Source organism: Phycodurus eques, chromosome 1 (genome assembly GCF_024500275.1).
Source record: "Phycodurus eques isolate BA_2022a chromosome 1, UOR_Pequ_1.1, whole genome shotgun sequence".
Lineage (NCBI taxonomy): Eukaryota > Metazoa > Chordata > Actinopteri > Syngnathiformes > Syngnathidae > Phycodurus > Phycodurus eques.
Genome location: NC_084525.1, coordinates 42,094,326 through 42,114,635, shown reverse-complemented (window position 1 = coordinate 42,114,635; position 20,310 = coordinate 42,094,326). Strand labels below are relative to the sequence as shown.

The 20,310-nt window shown below is 41.0% G+C and overlaps 1 protein-coding gene across 2 annotated transcripts in view; it reads left to right on the top strand.

Annotated features, from left to right (window-relative positions):
- Positions 1-16,872, top strand: part of cab39l (calcium binding protein 39-like) — a 48,016-nt gene extending 31,144 nt beyond the window's left edge. For both annotated transcript variants that reach the window (XM_061692629.1, XM_061692637.1), the window contains exons 2-9: positions 6,862-6,988; positions 7,101-7,265; positions 8,539-8,657; positions 8,735-8,903; positions 13,682-13,741; positions 13,831-13,896; positions 13,980-14,123; positions 15,565-16,872. In XM_061692629.1, the coding sequence (XP_061548613.1) occupies positions 6,887-6,988; positions 7,101-7,265; positions 8,539-8,657; positions 8,735-8,903; positions 13,682-13,741; positions 13,831-13,896; positions 13,980-14,123; positions 15,565-15,744 (1,005 nt within the window). In that variant the 5' untranslated portion in view covers positions 6,862-6,886 and the 3' untranslated portion in view covers positions 15,745-16,872. The remainder of the gene's footprint in view (positions 1-6,861; positions 6,989-7,100; positions 7,266-8,538; positions 8,658-8,734; positions 8,904-13,681; positions 13,742-13,830; positions 13,897-13,979; positions 14,124-15,564) is intronic.
- Positions 16,873-20,310: the final 3,438 nt, after the last annotated feature.

Sequence of the window (20,310 nt, the reverse complement as noted above, 5' to 3'; positions counted from 1 at the left end):
TGTGCGCGCGCGCGCGTTTGTGTGCGTGTGTGTGCGCGTGCATGTGTGAGTGCGTGTGTGTGTGTGCGCGCGCGCATGTGTGAGTGCGCGCGCGTGTGTGAGTGCGCGCGCGCACAGTACGTAAATGTGAAAGTGAGTGCCGGTTTGCTATTGGGGGCATACACACACACACTCGCACCATTGCTCCCACCATCGTAATTTTGATGTGAAAAGAAAGAAAAGGTGATAATGCAACTGTTTAACTCGCCAAGCTTTGAGTGATTGACGGGGGGGAGAAGCACTTTCTTCCGTGACGTCAGTCGTGCAGCGCGAACCAGCTCACGGTCCAGAATACAGACGAAGTTGAAACTTATCGCTTTTCATTTTACAACCCCAATTCCAATGAAGTTGGGACGTTGTGTTAAACATAAATAAAAACAGAATACAATGATTTGGAAATCATGTTCAACCTATATTTAATTGAATACACTACAAATACAATATATTTAATGTTCAAACTGACAAACTTTATTGTTTTTAGCAAATAATCATTAACTTAGATTATTATGGCTGAAACGCAATGCAGCCCTATGGGGGGCACAAGTCAGTACAAACTGTAGGCCGGTCCCAAGCCCGGATAAATGCAGAGGGTTGCGTCAGGAAGGGCATCCGGCTTAAAACTTTGCCAAACAAATATGAGCGTTCATCCAAAGGATTCCATACCGGATCGGTCGTGGCCCGGGTTAACAACGTCCGCCACCAGTGCCGTCAACCTGCAGGGCGCCGTTGGAAATTCAGCGACTGTGGGTCGAAGTCAAAGAAGAAGAAGAAGAAGAGGTGGAAAGCGGGTTCTTCGGCAGAAAGAGAAGAGGAAAGCACACAGCCTAGAACTGAATGTGGGGACTTTGAATGTTGGGACAATGACATGAAAATCTCGGGAGTTGGTTGACATGATGATTAGGAGAAATGTTGATATATTGTGTGTCCAAGAGACCAGGTGGAAAGGCAGTCAGGCTAGAAGTTTAGGGACAGGGTTTAAATTACTTTACCATGGTGTAGATGGGAAGAGAAAAATGGAGTCGGGGTTATTTTAAAAGAAGAGTTGGCTAAGAATGTCATGGAGGTGAAAAGAGTATCAGATCGAGTGATGAGGCTGAAACTTGAAATTGAGGGTGTAATGTGATTAGTGGCTATGCCCCACAGGTAGTACTTGGGAAAAGGTTAGCTAAGAAGAAGTGGGACACTGAGAGGACCCAGGAGTTTAAGGACAATGTTCCTCAATGTACAATTGCAAGGAATTTAGGGATTTCATCATCTACGGTCCATAATATCATCAAAAGTTTCAGAGAATCTGGAGAAATCTCTGCATGTAAGCGGCAAGGCGAAAAACTAACATTGAATGCCCGTGACCTTCGATCCCTCAGTCGGCACTGCATCAAAAACCGATATCAATGAGTAAAGGATATCACCACATGGTTCTCAGGAACACTTCAGAAAACCAATGTCAGTAAATACAGTTCGGTGCTACATCCGTAAGTGCATCTTGAAACTCTACTATGCAAGGCAAAAGCCATTTATCAACAAGAGCCAGAAACACCGCCGGCTTCTCTGGGCCCGAGCTCATCTAAGAAGGATAATGCAAAATGAAAAAGTTTTCTGTGGTTCGACAAGTCCACATTTCAAATAGTTTTTTGGAAATTGTGGACATCGTGTCCTCCGGGCCAAAGAGGAAAAGAACCATCCGGACTGTTATGGACGCAAAGTTCAAAAGCCAGCATCTGTGATGGTATGGGGCTGTGTTCGTGCCAATGGCATGAGTAACTTACAAATCTGTGAAGTCACCATTAATGCTGAAAGGTACATACAGGTTTTGGAGAAACATGCTGCCATCCAAGCAACGTTTTTTTCACGGACGCCCCTGCTTATTTCACCAAGACAATGCCAAACCACATTCTGCACGTGTTACAACAGCGTGGCTTTATAGTAAAAGAGTGCATGTACTAGACTGGCCTGTCTGCAGTCCAGACCTGTCTCCCATTGAAAATGTGTGGCGCATTATGAAGCGTAAAATACGACAAGGGAGACCCCGCACTGTTGAACAGCTGAAGCTGTACATCAAGCAAGAATGGGAAAGAATTCCACCTACAAAGCTTCAACAATTAGTGTCCTCAGTTCCCAAACGTTTATTAAATGTTGAAAGAAAAGGTGATGTAACACAGTGGTAAACATGACCCTGTCCCAGCTTTTTTGGAACGTGTTGCAGCCATAAAATTCGAAATTAATGATTATTTGCTAAAAACAATAAAATGTATCAATTGGAACATTAAATATCTTGTCTTTGTAGTGTATTCAATTAAATATAGGTCGAACATTATTTGCAAATCATTGTATTCTGTTTTTATTTAACACAACGTCCCAACTTCATTGGAATTGGGGTTGTAAATATTATTTAAGTATTGTAAGTCCTTCAGTGACTCAGTCCTTGTTTTATGACTATTTATGACCGCGCACTTCAGTATGAATAATTAACCCACAATGCATTGTGCACTTAACACGCCAGTATAACTGTATTCTTAATGTGTAAATAAGAAAGTAACAATCAAACTACACTTTTTACAAAGGAAAATAACCAGAATAGTGTGGTGATAGTGAAATCGTGCATTTCTTTGCACTTTTATGGTACTGCACTGTTACTGTGCATTGTAGAACAAGCAGCTCCCAATCGCTTTCTTCTGCTTACTGAGAAATCAGCGGTCTGCGTGAACAGTTAAATGCTATTGAATGGATGGACTGCGGTTCTTCTGAGTCACCAGCCACAAATCAGTACATGGTGAGAGATATTTGATGACTCAAAAGTCGTAATGGCGAGACGAAGCTTCATGAAGCATCGTAACACTTCGGCCATTGGTTCGAGTAATGGTCCATTTCTTGATGCTTCATGGTCACACGAAACCACCTGCTGGCCAAGTGTATAATCACAGGCAACTGTATCTTAGGCCACATAATGTGTTATGCATTGCAATATGGTGTTTGTTCTGGCACCTGGAAATAACTGTGAATGACAAAAAAAAATGTTTGACGAAATATTGTCGACATGAAATAATAAAATATTGTTTGAATGTATTCTGTGTGCGTAACTGTTTCCAAAATGATAGTAATCATATCCAGGCACATCTAAAAAAAACAATTTATATGGTAGAAAACTCAATTGATTTCAGTACTCACACATATACAGTCCTTAAACACTTGGGAAAATATTTTTCAGAGGGCAAATTCCTGCATAAATTCTACATTAAAAATAAATTCCATTGTTTCATAATAGTTTGTTACATTATGTTCTAGTTTCTAGAGATGCTGAATTTGGAGTTGCCATTTGCTGTAAGCTATAATAAAAATTACACGTGAATAAAAAAAATCATGAAATATTTCAGTGAGTGTGGTGCATCTCTAGAATATGAGTTAAATTTTTTGAATTGAACTACTTAACAAAATTAAGCTTTTGACACTATTATAATTTATTGAGCTGTACCAGTATGGCAGCTGTTGTAATGTGTTTGTCAACTTTGGAGAATGGTATAAACCCACATTTTCACAGAGTTGCTTGACAGGGTCTAAATTGCTGTCTCAAAGTGTCACACATCACGCTAAATTCGGAACCCTTTCCTGAAGCGGTCACGTTGTACAGCCGGGCAGCGAAGCTTCGGAGGTCATAATTTCCGGACCCTCCCCCAAATGAAGCAAGCCTCGATACACGCCTCGCGGACACGCCCCCTTAATTACTTGACACGCCTCGAAGACTCTGCACAACCCGTAACATCACTACTCAAAAGTATCTCCTGCCAGCTTGAAAAAAGTCACTGTAGTCCGATTACTCTCCTGGGGAAAGTAACTTTGCTCATTACTCAAAATGGCTGAATTTTCAAATAACAAAGTAACATGTTACCGTCATCACTGTGAACTTCACATCATTGAAGGAGGGATGAATGGGCAAATGCACTGAGACATTCTTTGAAAAAATCTGCTGCCATCTACGAGGATGGTTAGGTAACACTTATCCCCTGTGTCATTTCACATTATTGCACACAACTTAATTTCTGAGCTTATTTGTTCTACTTTCTTTGTATGTATGGATTACTTGGGTTGGTTCCCAAGATCATGTGACATTTTCATGTCAATGGCACCTTTGGAAATCTATTTAGTGAAAAAAATTGGTGACGTGTTCAATACTTAATTTCAGACGCTCTGTGTGTGCGTGTGTGTGTGTGTGTGTATATGTGTAAAAAAGCCAGCTGTTCAATCTGCGCCGTAGCATTCGCTGACTCGCTGGCGACATAGCTGATGCTAGTTTAGTGCTACCTAATGTTAGCCAGCTTGTGAGGTATCATAATCGTCCGGATTAGCGTGACATAAAGCGAATACATCCCATATTAAACCACAAAAATCTTAAATAAGCGAAGATAAACCACCAATAAGTGTTTTCGACATTGGTTCTACCCCAAAAAAGAAAACAACAAAAATAAAGATGGAAACAAACAAAAAATGGGGAAGAAAATGGTAAATAGGGGTACCTGTGGGTGCGGAACCACGAGTGTGTGGAGGTCCACTGTAGTCTATGGCGCATTCCGACTTGTCATAACTTCAGGTTACGTCGCTGCCGTGGGAACAGTATTCTCTCCTAAACCGAGGACATCGTGTACATTTCACAGTGCGATGCTAATGTAAAAGCCATGTAACTGATAATGGTGAAGGAGTAACAAGAAAATTTCTCTCCAATATGTGTTTGTGTGGGTTCTTCACAGGGTCTTCTTCTTCTTTTCCTTTCGGCTTGTCTCTTTAGGGGTCGCCACAGCGCGTCATCCTTTTCCATGTAAGCCTATCTCCTGCATCCTCCTCTCGAACACCAACTGCCCTCATGTCTTCCCTCACGACATCCATCAACCTTCTCTTTGGTCTTCCTCGAGCTCTCTTGCCTGGCAGCTCCATCCTCATCATCCTTCTTCCAATATACTCACTCTCCCTCCTCTGGACGTGTCCAAACCATCGAAGTCTGCTCTCTCTAACTTTGTCTCCAAACATCGAACCTTGGCTGTTCCTCTGATGAGCTCATTTCTATTTTTATCCAACCTGGTCACTCCGAACCGCAACATCTTCATTTCCGCCATCTCCAGTTCTGCTTCCTGTTGTCTCTTCAGTGCCACTGTCTCTAATCCGTACATCATGGCTGGCCTCACCACTGTTTTATAAACTTTGCCCTTCATCCTAGCAGAGACTCTTCTGTCACATAACACACCTGACACCTTCCTCCACCCGTTCCAACCTGCTTGGACCCGTATCTTCACTTCCTGACCACACTCACCATTGCTCTGGACGGTTGACCCCAAGTATTTAAAGTCCTCCACCCTTGCTATCTCTTCTCCCTGTAGCCTCACTCTCCCCCCACTACCCCTCTCATTCATCTTTCTAACTGTTCCTCCACCTGCTCCCTGCTTTCACTGCAGATCACAATGTCATCTGCAAACATCATGGTCCACGGGGATTCCAGTCTAACCTCATCTGTCAGCCTATCCATCACCACTGCAAACAGGAAGGGGCTCAGGGCTGATCCCTGATGCAGTCCCACCTCCACCTTAAATTCGTCTGTCACACCTACAGCACATCTCACCGCTGTTCTGCTGCCCTCGTACATGTCCTGTATTATTCTAACATACTTCTGCCACTCCAGACTTCCGCATGCAGTACCACAGTTCATCTCTGGGTCCTCTGTCATAGACTTTCTCTAGATCTACAAAGACACAATGTAGCTCCTTCTGACCTTCTCGGTACTTTTCCATAAACATCCTCAAGGCAAATACTGCATCTGTGATACTCTTTTCTAGGCATGAAACCATACTGTTGCTCGCAAATACTCACCTCTGTCCTGTTCTTCACAGGGTGTTTTACTTTATTTTAGTTTTATTTTTTAGGGCTTTTAACTGGTTAGTAGTTTTCAGGTGTTTCTGGAACAAATTCAATCCCATATATTATAAACTCCTCTGAAATGTTTTGGTTCTGTTATTTCTTCCCTTTAATAATACCAATTAGTGTTACACTATCTGGAGAAGGAAAACCTGATTCGTAACAGTTTAGGTAATATGCTTCTGTGAAATTACCACACAGCCAAATGTGGGTAGCATGCCAAAAAAGTGGCAACATCCCGTGCAATTTTCCCCAGTCAGTAGCCTATTCCCTCTTGTTTTGAATTAGTTGGTGGATTCTTGGATTGTATGGATGGTCTCCCCCACAGTAAAAATAGAAAACCCTAACCCTAACCCTAACCACACATCGGCCATTTTACATTTATTCCTTTTACACTGTCATGGAGTACAGAAGCATGTGGAAAATACGCAACCGGGTCACATTTCACTGTAGAATAGGCATCCATTCCTTAACCCGAGGTTTTGAACGCCAGCTACTGTGATTTTGTTGGTCATTTAACACACATACAGCCTGTGCAGCACACCCAAGCAGATCAATCTGGTTACAGTCAAACATCTGTGAAACTGGCAGAACAAGAGTGGATACCGACAGAAGAACATTGCAGGAGATTTTGGTACATTTAGCTGTGTTCCTCATTACACGAATGCTTTATCCTTACAAGTTATTCCACATTGTAACCAACCTCAACTAATCAGGATTTCCCACTATATCAAATACAATGCCAATTGTTATTTTTAAACGGGAGAAATCATCGGCCGAAATGTTTCCAGACTTTTTTCAAACAGCCTCACGGAACTGATTGTTTTTTTCTCTCTGGTCTGATATTGTCATTAAGTTAGTTTACTACAAGTTGAAAACTTGCTTGTTCTTAAAATTAACCCTTGTTGTTCGACGTGCACTTCCCAGGACTTGAGGTGAGCGTGCGAACATCATGCCTCTTTTTGGGAAATCCCACAAGACTCCGGTGGAGATTGTCAAGACCCTCAAGGAGAACTTGGCTGTGCTGGTTAAACAGGACAAGAAGACAGACAAGGTAGGTGGAGGCAAGTGTGACAGCCATTTGTGAATCAGTGGCTTCCCCCCGCACACTTAGCTGTCACAAGCTGAAGTTCCATTCAACTACCACCTCCTGCTTTCTCCTTTAGGCATCTGAGGAGGTGTCCAAGTGTCTGGTGTCCATGAAAGAGATTCTATACGGGAGCAATGATAAGGAGCCACACACAGAGACGGTGGCCCAGTTGGCCCAGGAGCTCTACAACAGCGGCCTGCTGATCACACTGGTGGAGAACCTGCATGTCATTGACTTTGAGGTGAGAAAAGATACAGGTCACATGAACCACTCGTGTTGTGCTCAAGACCACACTATCTGAGACCAAGACTTGCCCAGAACTCACTGACGCTAAGACAAAATCAAAACTTTTGGGAGTTGAGACCGAGGTAAACCGTGACAAGACCAAGACCATAAAAATCCACTTTAAAAGCCATGACAAGGTTGAACAGTTAAAGAGCATTTAAATTTTATTTTAAATCTTAATGTCTTAATGTGGGGATAATTATAATACATTTGACAGCCAAAAACATAGTGCCGGCAACTCTTTCAAAGCACAACATAATAATAATAATGCCCCCTCATTATTATGAGACCCCACTGAACAAAGAGTAAAAACAAAAGCCAATTTAGTTGATTTGGCATAAGCTACAGCCAAAGTATAATACATGTCTAAAGTAAAGCATGCTACTGAATTGTGCTCGTACACAAATTTGACATACACATCAAGGAGCACATTGTAACCCGGCTTTCATCAGGAGGGCGTGTGCACCAGCCGGTTGAGAAGGATTCGGCGAGTAAGAAGGAGAGGTTGTTCGGTATTCCTGCTTTCACCTCTTCGCCTCACCTGTACCGTCAAACTTCCTGCAATACCGTGAGCTTTCCTACAATATCGCTATATACATATATATGTATGTATATATACATATATATGTATAGATATATATATACATATATATATATATATATATGTATATATATATATATATATATGTGTGTATAGATATATATATATACATATACATATATGTGTATATATATATATGTGTATATATATATATATCTATATATACATATATGTATATATACGTATATATATGTATATACATATATGTATATATACGTATATACATATATATGTATATATACGTATATATATGTATATATATATATATATGTATATATACACGTGTATATATATGTATATACATATATATGTATATACATATGTATATATACGTATATATACGTACATACATATATATGTATATATATATATATATATATATACGTATATATATATATATATGTGTATATATATATATATATATATATATATATATATATATATATATACGTATATATATACGTATATGTATCGAAAATGGCTAGTCCAAGACCGAGATAAGACCAAGACTTTTGGGAGCGGGATTTGAGACAAGACCTTCAAAATGTGGTCTCACGGGTGTTGCAACACCATGAACCACAACCCTGATGCTCTGCTTACAAATCTCATTTGACGCATGCACTTCCAGGGCAAGAAGGACGTGTGTCAGATCTTTAACAACATCTTGAGGAGGCAGATCGGAACCAGGAGCCCCACTGTGGAGTACTTCTGCTCCCATCAAGAGGTTCTCTTTATCCTGTTGAAAGGGTCAGTCAATCTCGCTCTCGCTCTCTCACACGTACTTCAATGGCCTCCAGTGACTCAGGTCCACATTGGTTTTGAAGGTACGAGGCACCCCAGGTGGCGCTCAACTGTGGGATCATGTTGAGGGAGTGCATCCGCCACGAGCCGCTTGCCAAAGTGGTTCTGTATTCGGATCATTTCCACAGATTCTTCAGCTATGTTGAGATGTCCACCTTCGACATCGCCTCTGATGCCTTTGCCACCTTCAAGGTACCTCAGGCCTTTCCTAAAGTGAATTCAGTGGCTTTTACTGCGGGAGGACAAAGTATGTGAATCCTGTGGAATTTCCAAAATTTCTGCATAAATTGGTGATAAAATGTGGTCCGGTTTTCATCTAAATCACAAGATACAGTCTGCTGAAACTAATAACACAAAAACAATGTTTTAATGTTTGTATAGCGCTAACATGTTCACAGGAGTCACTGCTGGTGTTGTAGTACATTCGCCTGACTTCGGTGCAGGCAGAGTGGGTTCAGTTCCCACTGATGGTGTGAATGCGAGTCTGAATGGTTGTCTCTCTGTATTTGCCCTGCGACTGACTGGCAACTAGTTCAGGGTGTAGTCTGCCTTTCGCCCAAAGTAAGATGGGACAGGCTCCAGTGCCCCGCGACGCTGAATATGATATAAGTTGTGTAGAGAATGGATGGATTGATGGATGTTTACCGAACAGTGAGGAAAAAGTAAGTGAACCCTTTGATATAATTTAACCCACGTTTGGCAGCAATAGCCTCAACTAAATATTTCCCCTAGTTATTGATCAAACTTGTGCAATAATCAGGATTAATTTTTGACCATTCCTTTTTACAAAACTGTTGCAGTTCAGCAAAATTCTAATGTTGAGTTACTTCTGTGTTTTGGATCATTGTCCTTTTGGAAAACCCATCCTCTTTTGAACTTCAACTGTTGGACAGATGGCCTCAATTTCTTATGCAAAATATCTGAATAAACTTTAAGAAAAGCATTCATTTTTTTCCCCATTGACGATAACAAGCTGCCCAAGCTTTGAGGAAGCAAAGCAGGTCGATACCATGATGCTTCCTCCACTCAATGGAAAAGAAGCAACAGTACTGAACTTACCTTATTGATACAGTTTGTCCAAATGTGGACTGATGAACCTTTAGAGATACTTTTGTAACCCGTTCCAGCTTCATGCAAGTCAACAATTGTTTATCATAGGTCTTCTGAGAGCTATTCTGAGAGAGGCACGGTACATATCAGTCAATGCTTCTTGCCTGGAGACAATTCTAACCCTGTGTGTGTTTTCTAGTGGGTCAGAGCAGCTTTGAGCCATCCCTCCAATCTTGTCTCAATGACTAGACTCCAGGTTGGCTCACACCTGAGTCTGATTTGCTCTTAGAGAATCCATAGCATAGTTTCAGTTACTTTTTCCTCCCTGTCCTGTGAATGTTCAAATGTTGTTTTCAATACAAATATGAATAAATAACCGTATTTGTTTCCGTGGTATTAGTTTAAGGAGACTGTTTGTTCTTGTAATTTAGATGAAAATCAGAGCACATTTTGTGACCAATTTATGTTTACCGTATTTTCACCACCATGGGGCGCACCGTATTAAAAGGCGCAGTCTCAGTTACGGGGTCTATTTCTGTATTTAACACATACATAAGGCGCACCATATTATTGGGCGCAGGCATGATGAAACATACGCTCGCTTAAAACATACAGTAGCATGCATGCATGCTAAAACAATGTTTTTAAAAAGGCAGCGGGAGCAAAACTGAGTTCGGTCTTACTTTATTGAAGTATTTAACAATGTACTCATGTTATTTTTTGTCCTCATCATCTGTATCCGAAATGAATAGCTGGGCAAGTTCGCCAACAAACACGCCAGGTTCCCTCTCGTCATTGTCAGAGTCAGTCTCGTTGCCGGTGGGCTCCTCAGAAATGATGCCGGCTTTTACGAAAGCTCGGACAACAGTCAAAGCAGATACCTTAGCCCAGCCACCACAATCCATTCACAAATAGTGGCGTAACTCGCCCGGCGTTGCCTCCCAGTCTTAGTTGCACTTGGTTTTTCACAGCGGCTGTGAGATGGGCGCGCATGGAGTCACAGATCAACAGGGACGGTGACGCGTGGAAAAAAAACATCCGGTCTCTTTACGTACACCTCACTCAGCCACTCTCTCATTTTCTCCGCGTCCATCCAGCCCTTTTGATTGGCCTTAAAGATGACTTCGGCTGGAAACTTTTCATTAGGCAGCGTCTTCCTCTTAAAAATCACCATAGGTGGCAGTTTCTGTCCATTACCATGGCAACCAAACACAACAGTAAAAGCCGACTTCTCATGCCCCGTTGTGCGTCTCGCTACCGTGGTGGTCCCCTTCCTCTCTACATGTCGGAATTAAGCGGCACCTCGTCCAGGTCGGTGATGTGGTTGGGCTGGATGTGTTTGTCGGCAGTCTTTTTACTACAGTAGGAGCGGAAGATGGCCAGCTTTTCCTTGTAATCCGCCAGAAGTGGCTGCGCCACGGTAGTCCTTTCCTGGTTGGATGGACCAAGACGGACCTCCTTAAAAATGTTCGATTTTCATTTCTTCTGTAAGCGTTATTCCCTCAGTCGAATGGTGACTGTAGAGGCGCTTCTCCCAGCTGTTCTTTGCTCATTAATCCATTGCTCGAGTTGGTCTTCCACCTCGGGCCACCTCGCCCTGTTTCCGCGGAAACTCTGTTTCGTCTTCTTGACTTGGCGAAGCTCGTTTTCCTGCTTCCTCCACTTGCGAACCATGGATTTGTTGATCTAGAATTCTCTTGCGGCTGCTCGATTCCCATGATCCTCCGCGTAACTTGATAGCTTGCAGTTTAAACTGTGCTTCGTAAGCGTGTCTCTTTGTGGGTGCCATTTTCGGGGGTCCTTAGCCAAACCGATGCACATACCGGACCTATATACCTACTGGGGGTGTGTCTTTAGCGTCCTCTGTCACGCGCACCCTTCACACTTTTCGTCTGCATGCTGTACTCAGTCATGTCCGACTTTCCTCTATATAAGCACCGTGTCGGCAGGAAATGCTCCCAGTCAGTCAAGCGGAGCGCTCATTGAAGTCACACAACAACATTTACAGATTTTGGAACTTAAATCTAAATTTAATGAAAATTAACCAATGAAAATCAGACATCCATCCATTTTCTACCGCTTATCCGAGGTCGGATCGCGCCCTTGTTTCCCCTCTCCCCAGCCACCTCAAACAGCTCTTCCGGGGGGAACCCGAGGCGTTCCCAGGCCAGCCAAGAGACATAGTCTCTCCAGCATGTCCTGGGTCGTCCCAGGGGTCTCCTCCCGGTGAGACGTGCCCAGAACACCTCACCAGTGCCCGGAACACCTCACCAGTGTTAAAAAAAAAAAAAAAAGTTATGAACAGCATCGGTGACAAAGGGCAGCCTTGGAAGAGTCCAACCCTCACCGGGAATGCATACCTAACTCAGACACCGGTCGTACAGGGACCGAACACCCCGTTGAAAATCAGACATTCCTTTTGAAATGTAGTTAAACAAAATTATTAATAATAATAATAGTAATAATAATAAGAAGAAGAATGAAACGGGGCTGAGCAAAAATTATCATACCCTGAACTAGTGATGAAGCCTGAAAGCCAAAACACCGAAAGCAATTATCAATCAATCCGACTGAATTTGTAAGTGCTTTTCATACAAAAGATGTAACACAAAGTTTTCTACATTCATTAAAATCTAAAAATAAATAAAATTTTAAAAACTAATTGTGAAACTACGCAAATTATTAGTAAAATTGCATTTATGGCTATGACTGCAGAGCTGCCAACCTATAGAAATTCACTTCAGAACAATTTGTCTGAATTTCCATATTTTTAAATTATGTCCAGGAACACTACCGTGGGATAGTTATTGTAGTACGTTATGTACCGTAATTTCTCGTGTATAATGCACATCTCCCCCCCCCCCCCCCCATAAAATGTCAAAAATCTATGGAGCACATTATACATGGGTAGAAGGGAAAATTAATTGCCCCCCCCCCCCATTTTATACATGTATGCCGCCATCTAGAGGTTATGAAAAAGTGGTACACGTTCATTGCAAAATGCCATCGCCACCTAGAGGTTATGATAAAGCTGTACACTTCCATTCCTAGTATGCCAGCGCCACCTAGAGGGTATGAAAAAGGTGTAGCCTACACTTTCATTACAATATGACACGGGTACGTATGACTGCATATCTGTACAGTTGTGTTCGTAAGTTTACATACCTTGGCAGAATTTGTGAACTGTTCTTTTTGTTTTAAAATACGACTGATGACTGAACAACAACCATCATTTATTTCTTTGTGGGTAATACTTTGTTTGATGATAATTATTTTCATAAATCCTTGACAGTTTAATCTGAGTCCCATTAAAATAAAAATAAACGTGTTTCGCCTGGCCTTCCATGTTTTCTTTAAAGAATTGTACCCATCTTACAAATTCTGCCCGGGTAATCAAACATATGAACACAACTGTGTGTTTTCTCATTTACTAGCAAATAAAAGTGTGAATTTCAAAAGAAGAGCAAGTAAATAATAAGGATGTATTAGGTGTTCAAATAAAGTGCTCAACTTCAGAATAATTAATTAATAACAAAATACAAATAATACTTCATGTTTTGATCATATGGTAGAAACAAAATGGGTAGAAGGGTTTTCCAGAATTTTGAGGTCAACTTATGTGTATTATACATGAGTGTGCATTATACACTAGTCCTGGCCTGTTTCATGAGTTTCTTTTTTAACACAATTCTTTTAAACCACAATTCAAAAGCAATGTCTGATTTTCATTGGCTATTTTTCATAATTTGTTTATTTATTCATTACATTTGTTTGAGTCAAATTATTTATGTGACCACAGTGGGTTTTGCTTTCATCAACAGAGGGGTACCAACACTTTGTCCATATCTGTAGCTAACTTAGACCAAAAGTCAAAGTCAGTGCCTTGTTGTTGTATATTAAGCAGTTGTTTTTGCTTGCAGGATCTCCTGACGAGGCACAAAGTGCTTGTAGCAGAGTATCTTGAACAGAATTATGATGCGGTGAGTGATTGTGCACCTGTCTGGTCTGACAGAGAATGTTTTAGATCTATATGTGACCTACAATATATTGAACTAGTGTGTCGCTGCAGGTGTTTGCAGACTACGAGAAACTTCTGCTCTCTGAGAACTACGTCACCAAGAGGCAGTCGCTCAAGGTGTGTATATTAGCAAGTAGTCACGCAACCCAGTCGTTGTAGCCCCTGCAAGTCATCATGTGACGTGCACGCCTCTCCTGCAGCTTTTGGGCGAGCTATTGCTGGACCGACACAACTTCACAGTTATGACGCTCTACATCAGCAAGCCAGAGAATCTCAAGATGATGATGAACCTGCTAAGGGTTAAGAGTCCCAACATTCAGTTTGAGGCCTTCCATGTCTTCAAGGTAAAATTAAGACAAAAATACACAGTAGATCTGGATACATTAATCTAAAATACTGATTTTTAACATCATCTTTGAAAATGTGATAGATCCCACACAAGACAAGGAAAACGTGTGTTCATACTGCTCTTATAGTGTGTGGTGTACTCGAGACGAACACAGCGCACCACGTATGATACTGTAGCTCTATTGACAATTTCAAGTCTCCTTAACACTGACCTGTGAGTGACAGAACAGTGCCGCAGTGTATGCAGACTGCCAGAAAATACAAAGAGTAGTAGTGGGAAAAGAAATGGAAGAAGCCAGGCTAACTCTTTTCTTACCTGGTTCCACATTGGGGTGGTTGCCATTTTGACTTGGGTGGCACGATCATCAGGATCGTCTTTTAAAGAGATCTGACAATTGGCGCCTTTGCCTTCTTAGGGGGAAAAGCTCAAATTCAGCCTGAGAATCGGTCTGTGTTTTCCTTACTTAAAGCCTTGGAGCATATACTGGATTACAGAGCTGCCAAAAGTTACGGAAAGTCCGTATGTTGTTACAGAAATCACCGAACATTGACTTACGGCCGTAACGTTGATTGTTCAGGATATTGGGGGGGGGGGGGGGGGGGGGGGGGGAGCTACACTTCTTACCATGCTTCTTACAAAAGTGTCACGAAGGGAGAACAAATAGGGGAGAGGCAAAGACGATTGCTAATTGTTAAGCTATCGTGTCATGCATTCACAAAACATCAAAATAAGTGATAACAGTTGTCACGTAGGTCTGGCTGGAACCGTGTTTTCACGGCGAGTAACCAATTTTGGGCAACAAAGTAATTAATGTCTTTAGAGATATAAATATGAAATAATACACGTCCACACAGGATGCCGCGTCTGAACCAGAAATGAATTAGTACATCACTGCACACCTCACTTCAGAACATGGGCAGGTTAAAAATATATTATTATTATTATTAAGAATAATAATATATATCTGTAATATAAGATAACCTTTTAGTCCCACAATAAGGAAATGCGCATCGTTCCAGCAACAATTGTGGATACAGCCAATACAAGTATGTAATATAAATAGCATAAAAGATGTAATTACATTTCCTCTTCTGCATTGCACAAAATAGAAACCAAAACGATTGAAACCTGTTACAGAGTGAAACTATTACCATCATGAAGTGTTTGTCCTGTTCAGGGTCATGTTATTTAGACATCTGCATTCACGCCTACGGGCAATTTAGTGTCTTCAGTGAATGTAACGTGCATGGAGAGAAAATCCACCCAGGCACCGAGCGAACACACACATCTTGCATGATGTAGTTGTGCGAGACTTTGGAGATTCATTTTGCGCTCAGTTTTTACTTCAGTGCCATTTGACTCCAGAGGTTTCGTGTATCGTTTTTGAAATGTTCCATGCTCAAAGGGAGACTTTGTGCATCTTTCCTCATCCTCAGGTGTTTGTGGCCAACCCCAACAAGACACAGCCCATCATTGACATCCTCCTCAAGAACCAGACCAAATTGATTGAGTTCCTGAGCATTTTCCAGAAGGACCGCACGGACGACGAGCAGTTCAATGACGAGAAAACCTACCTAATCAAACAGATCAGGGATCTTAAGAAACCAGCATCCTAGAGAAGCCCCTGTCCCCTCAAGATCAACTCTTTATCAATAGGAACCTGTAGAAACAAAACTATTTAAAAAAAAAAAAAAAAAAAAAAAAAAAAAAAAAGAAAAACACAAGAATTTTCTTTTTTGCTTCACTAAACATTTGTGCAAGAATAGTTCTCAATCACTCACGTTTTGTAATTTTCTTTCCATCATTAGCATGTAGCAGTGCCACCACGCAGAATCGGATTGGCTGAGTGAGCAACACCAGCGGTTAAAACGCCTTTGACGGCCCCATGTTTGCTGGAGGGCACGCGCACGGCCACTTTTGCCTTTTTTAAGTTTTTAATTCTTTTTTTTAAGTTTACCATATTGTTTTTAAATGCAATATTAGTCGCAGCTTAACACTTACTTGGTCAAACAAACAAAGGTTTGGTTGCCTAGGTGACACCAAACTATATAAATGTCACGTGCAAAGGATAGAAGTGTTTACAGTGTTTAAAGCCTGTGGTCACTATCCTATAAACGCACACTAAATTTTGCCAATAATGATGTCTCTCGATTTCCAAATGAAGAGTTTTTAAATTGGCCAATCTGATTCTTGTCGTGGTACCTGATAGCACCTTCTGTATTTTAAATGGTTATTTGGGGGGGGGAGTCTTAGGGCTAATCAAATTTGTTCTTTTATACAACAGTGCAGAGACTGAGTGACAAGTTGTCTTTCCTTCTTTGTTTGGGTCTGATTGTTTGGAAGATTCATAAGTGCCATTTTAGTTTGCGGTGTTCTTTTCTATTTTGTTTAATTGTGTCTTTAAAGGGGGAGCTTAGTTGTCAAGCAATCTGCTCTGGACAGAACGTATTAGGCAGTAAATGGTTGCAATGTTCCCTTTTCAGTTCAGGTCACAACCTTGATGACAAAATTAATATCTGTGAATAAGCCAAATGGACAGAAAAGTGTGCAAAATCATGGAGCATGAAAGAATTGGTTCAAAAAGGAGAAATTGCATCTAACAACACTTAAGCTTTAATGAAACTAGTTTATTTCCGATTGGTGTCTCGTTCGCATTTGGGATCACGTAGCTTAACTTTTCATCTGAAACGACACGCAGCTTCATTGTGTACTATACTGAGAATGAATAAAAGGATGGAAACTCAGCAGGTTCTTAATGTTCATATGTCATATGTTAGCAGGCAGGTAGCTTCTAGTCAATTAATGTGGGGGAGCTGGCCAAGATGACTACCGTGGAGGCACACTTTACTGAGCTCCTGCACACGAACACTAAAAACGGTAAAAATGAAGTCCTAAGTTTATTCAACCTTGATTATGAGTAGGTCTGTGTACATACATCATGACGGGAGGACACAAAAAAAAAAAAAAAAAAGAAAAACAACTCTTGACCCTAAACCCAGTAATGTGATAATTCCTTTGTGTCATGACTATGGTGGTAGCATGTTTTTGCAGGCTGAAAGTGAAGAAGAATTCCCTGCGCTACCAGTTAGTTACTGCTACGAAATCTCCAGCGGCCAAAAAGGCTCTTAATGAGAACAAGCCCACATTTCAAGATACTATTATCACTACCCTCTCCAAACTTAGAAATGAGCGTGCCGACGCCATTAACAAGATCGACAAGAACGCTGGCAATAGAAGGGATGAAGAGAACTTTGTGTGTAACGAAGTGAGAGTGGACAAGGAAAAACTGACCGAGATTCCCTCTCCCAAGATTGATGCTCATACAAACACATACATACAAACAAACAACCATTCGCACTCACATTCCCACCTACGGGCAATTTAGAGTCGTCAATTAACCTAGCATGCATGTTTTTGGGATGTGGGAGGAAACTGGCGTGCCCGGATCAATCCCACGCAGGTGTGACCGGTGGTCTTCTGCGTTGTGTCGGTTAGAAAAATGGTGTGACACCGGGACCTTTTTGGAGACGATCGATCTCCTTTTATTCTGACAGAATAAACAATAGCAGAACCTCCGTATAAATTTCACTGTCCACTCGTGCTCCTCTCCCACAGGACGATTGTACAAAAGGGCAGAGGCGGGGCCGCAGAAAACATTTATAGTGGGGAGCACAGAAGAAGAAATTACAGGAGGAGGAGCACCGAGCTACATACATAATTTACACTGGATCAGGAGGCATTTTCCTGTCGGGCAGCAACAGATTTTGTGTAATTATACATAAACTTCATTAAATATACAGATTGACCTGGTTACTCAGGCACGGGGAGAACATGCAAACTCCACACAGGCGGGGCCGGGGATTGAACCCGGGTCCTCAGAACTGTGAGGCAGATGCTCCAACCAGTATCCACCGTTCCACCAACTTTAGAACAATTCTTTGAAAAAAAACAAAAAACTAACAAAACACGGATAATACTTCGTTTTGATCATATGGGTAGAAGCAAAATCATGCATTGTAAAAATGCATTATACATGGGTAGAGGGGTTTCCCAGAATTTTGAGGTCAACTTTGGGGGTGCACATTATACACGACACGTTACAGTATATTGTCGCCATCGTCTGTGAAGCTCATATGCTACGCAGCGATAGTCTACATTTGATTTTTTTTAGTTGCCACTGCTGTTCATTGTTTTGACGCAATATTGATAATGCTAGCAGTATACTGCTAGTAGTCAGAAGTTCTTAGAGCATGCATCTTTTATCTTCATAACTTTATAGTTATTGTGCCACATTTTTGGACTTTTTTGTTTTTTTTGCCTTGGACATAGTTTTTATTATTATTATTACCACCGAACATATCTAGTGATTTACTGGAGTGCAAGCGAGGCTCAGTGTCACGTCATTTGGGTTTGCTTTTCAAATTTTCATAGTTTCTGTATGTAAGCCCTCTAAAAGGTACAGCTCCGGGGTTATTTACCATTGCCTCCACATTAGTATATTTCATTTAAATGTCTGAATTCCTATTGTGAAATATGTTGAGATGACTGTTGTGGATTAAAATGGCCACTGAATGGCATTTTAGGTATGTGCTTTGCAGCAAATACGTACTATGAGCGTTGCACGTTGGGATTGAAACGCTCCAGCTAACCCGATGCTAGCGAAAGAGAAGTTGATGATAGTTTTGAGGGGAAATATTGCTTTGGTTTTTTTTTATGTTAATGAGTCAATACACATCTAAAGTTGCTGTCAAAGAGTTCCAGGATCGAGGACTCCAATTGTTTTATTATTATTATATATTTTTTTGGAGTTGCTGGATCTACATTCTGGAGACAGCGTCGATTCCGTCCAGGGTCTCTGTCTGATGCAAGTCAGGGTTGGAGGATTCTAAATCGTCATCATCATCTTCACCATCTCCCTGGAGATTCGTACTTGGACTAAGATAAGCTCTAAATGCGCAGTAAAAACAAACATACAACACACATATACATTCTACCCGGGTAGCATTCACACATTACACAGTGACAAACGACCGGGCATCGAAATGCGACAGCGGTGAGCTGCGAAGGAACAATTTAGGGTTGTTTATATGAACTAATTTGAATTTAGATTGTGTTTCTTTTTTTGTTGTTGAAAAAAAAAACAAATTCTGCGTCCATCTTATTACTAACCCATCCCTCGCTCCTTGATTTGAACCTGATTACAATGTTGAAGTGTTACATGTAGTTTTTTTGTCTACTCGTATTTCAATATCTATAGTTTCCCTAAACCCCAGGCGATAAAGAAATAACATAAAACGTAAAGCTTTATTTTCATTTGCTAAAAAAAAATCAAAATCAAAACTTTTGTTTGTCAGGCGTGTGAAGTTTTGGAGGAATCAATGGGGAAATGCACTGTGGTTTGAAAATGGTACTGAAAGCTCGGCAGGTGTTTTATCTATGATACACAAGTTTACAATTGACATATTACACACAGCTCTAGACCCGAATGGACATTTTATTTTTCAAATTGTCATCTATAACAAGTCCACACTGATTATTATTAATATACTGTATATGGATACAATTCTAATTTGGAAAACATTATTTTCTGACACAGAGATTAAACTCAAGCATTGGTTAACTAAAAGTACAAAGTCTCAAATCACAGTTAGTGTAGATTTCAATGTTACTCTCAGTCCTGCTGTTGATAGACGGCCACCTACTGGTAGAGATAATAACAACAGAATCACATATTTCAAACTTTTTATGGAGAGATTTGAACAGATACGGTGGCCTGGAAGTGCAAAACCGTATAACAAATTGTGAAACACTTTTATAATGCAGAAAACAAATTAACAAAAGCCAAAACACTTTCACATTTCAGAAAACAAATGAACCAAAACCGAACCCCTTTTACCTTTCAGAAAACACGTGAACAAAACCAGAAACACCTTTACAAAAGTCCCCGGAAAGGGAATGTCCCATTTCACAGACATTCTTAGAAATCCCACTTCCTTTCTCGGCAAGACCCGCCCCGCTTGAACATGATTGGCTCCTGCATCGGGGGAAGGGTACGCTACGCAGTGGTAACGAGACAAAATAAAATGTCAGTGTGCAAATTCTAATATGGCTGTGTGTGTGTTGTGCGCTGCTCAATCTTTATGTGTAGATTGTGTTATATGTAAAATGGTCCACAACTAATA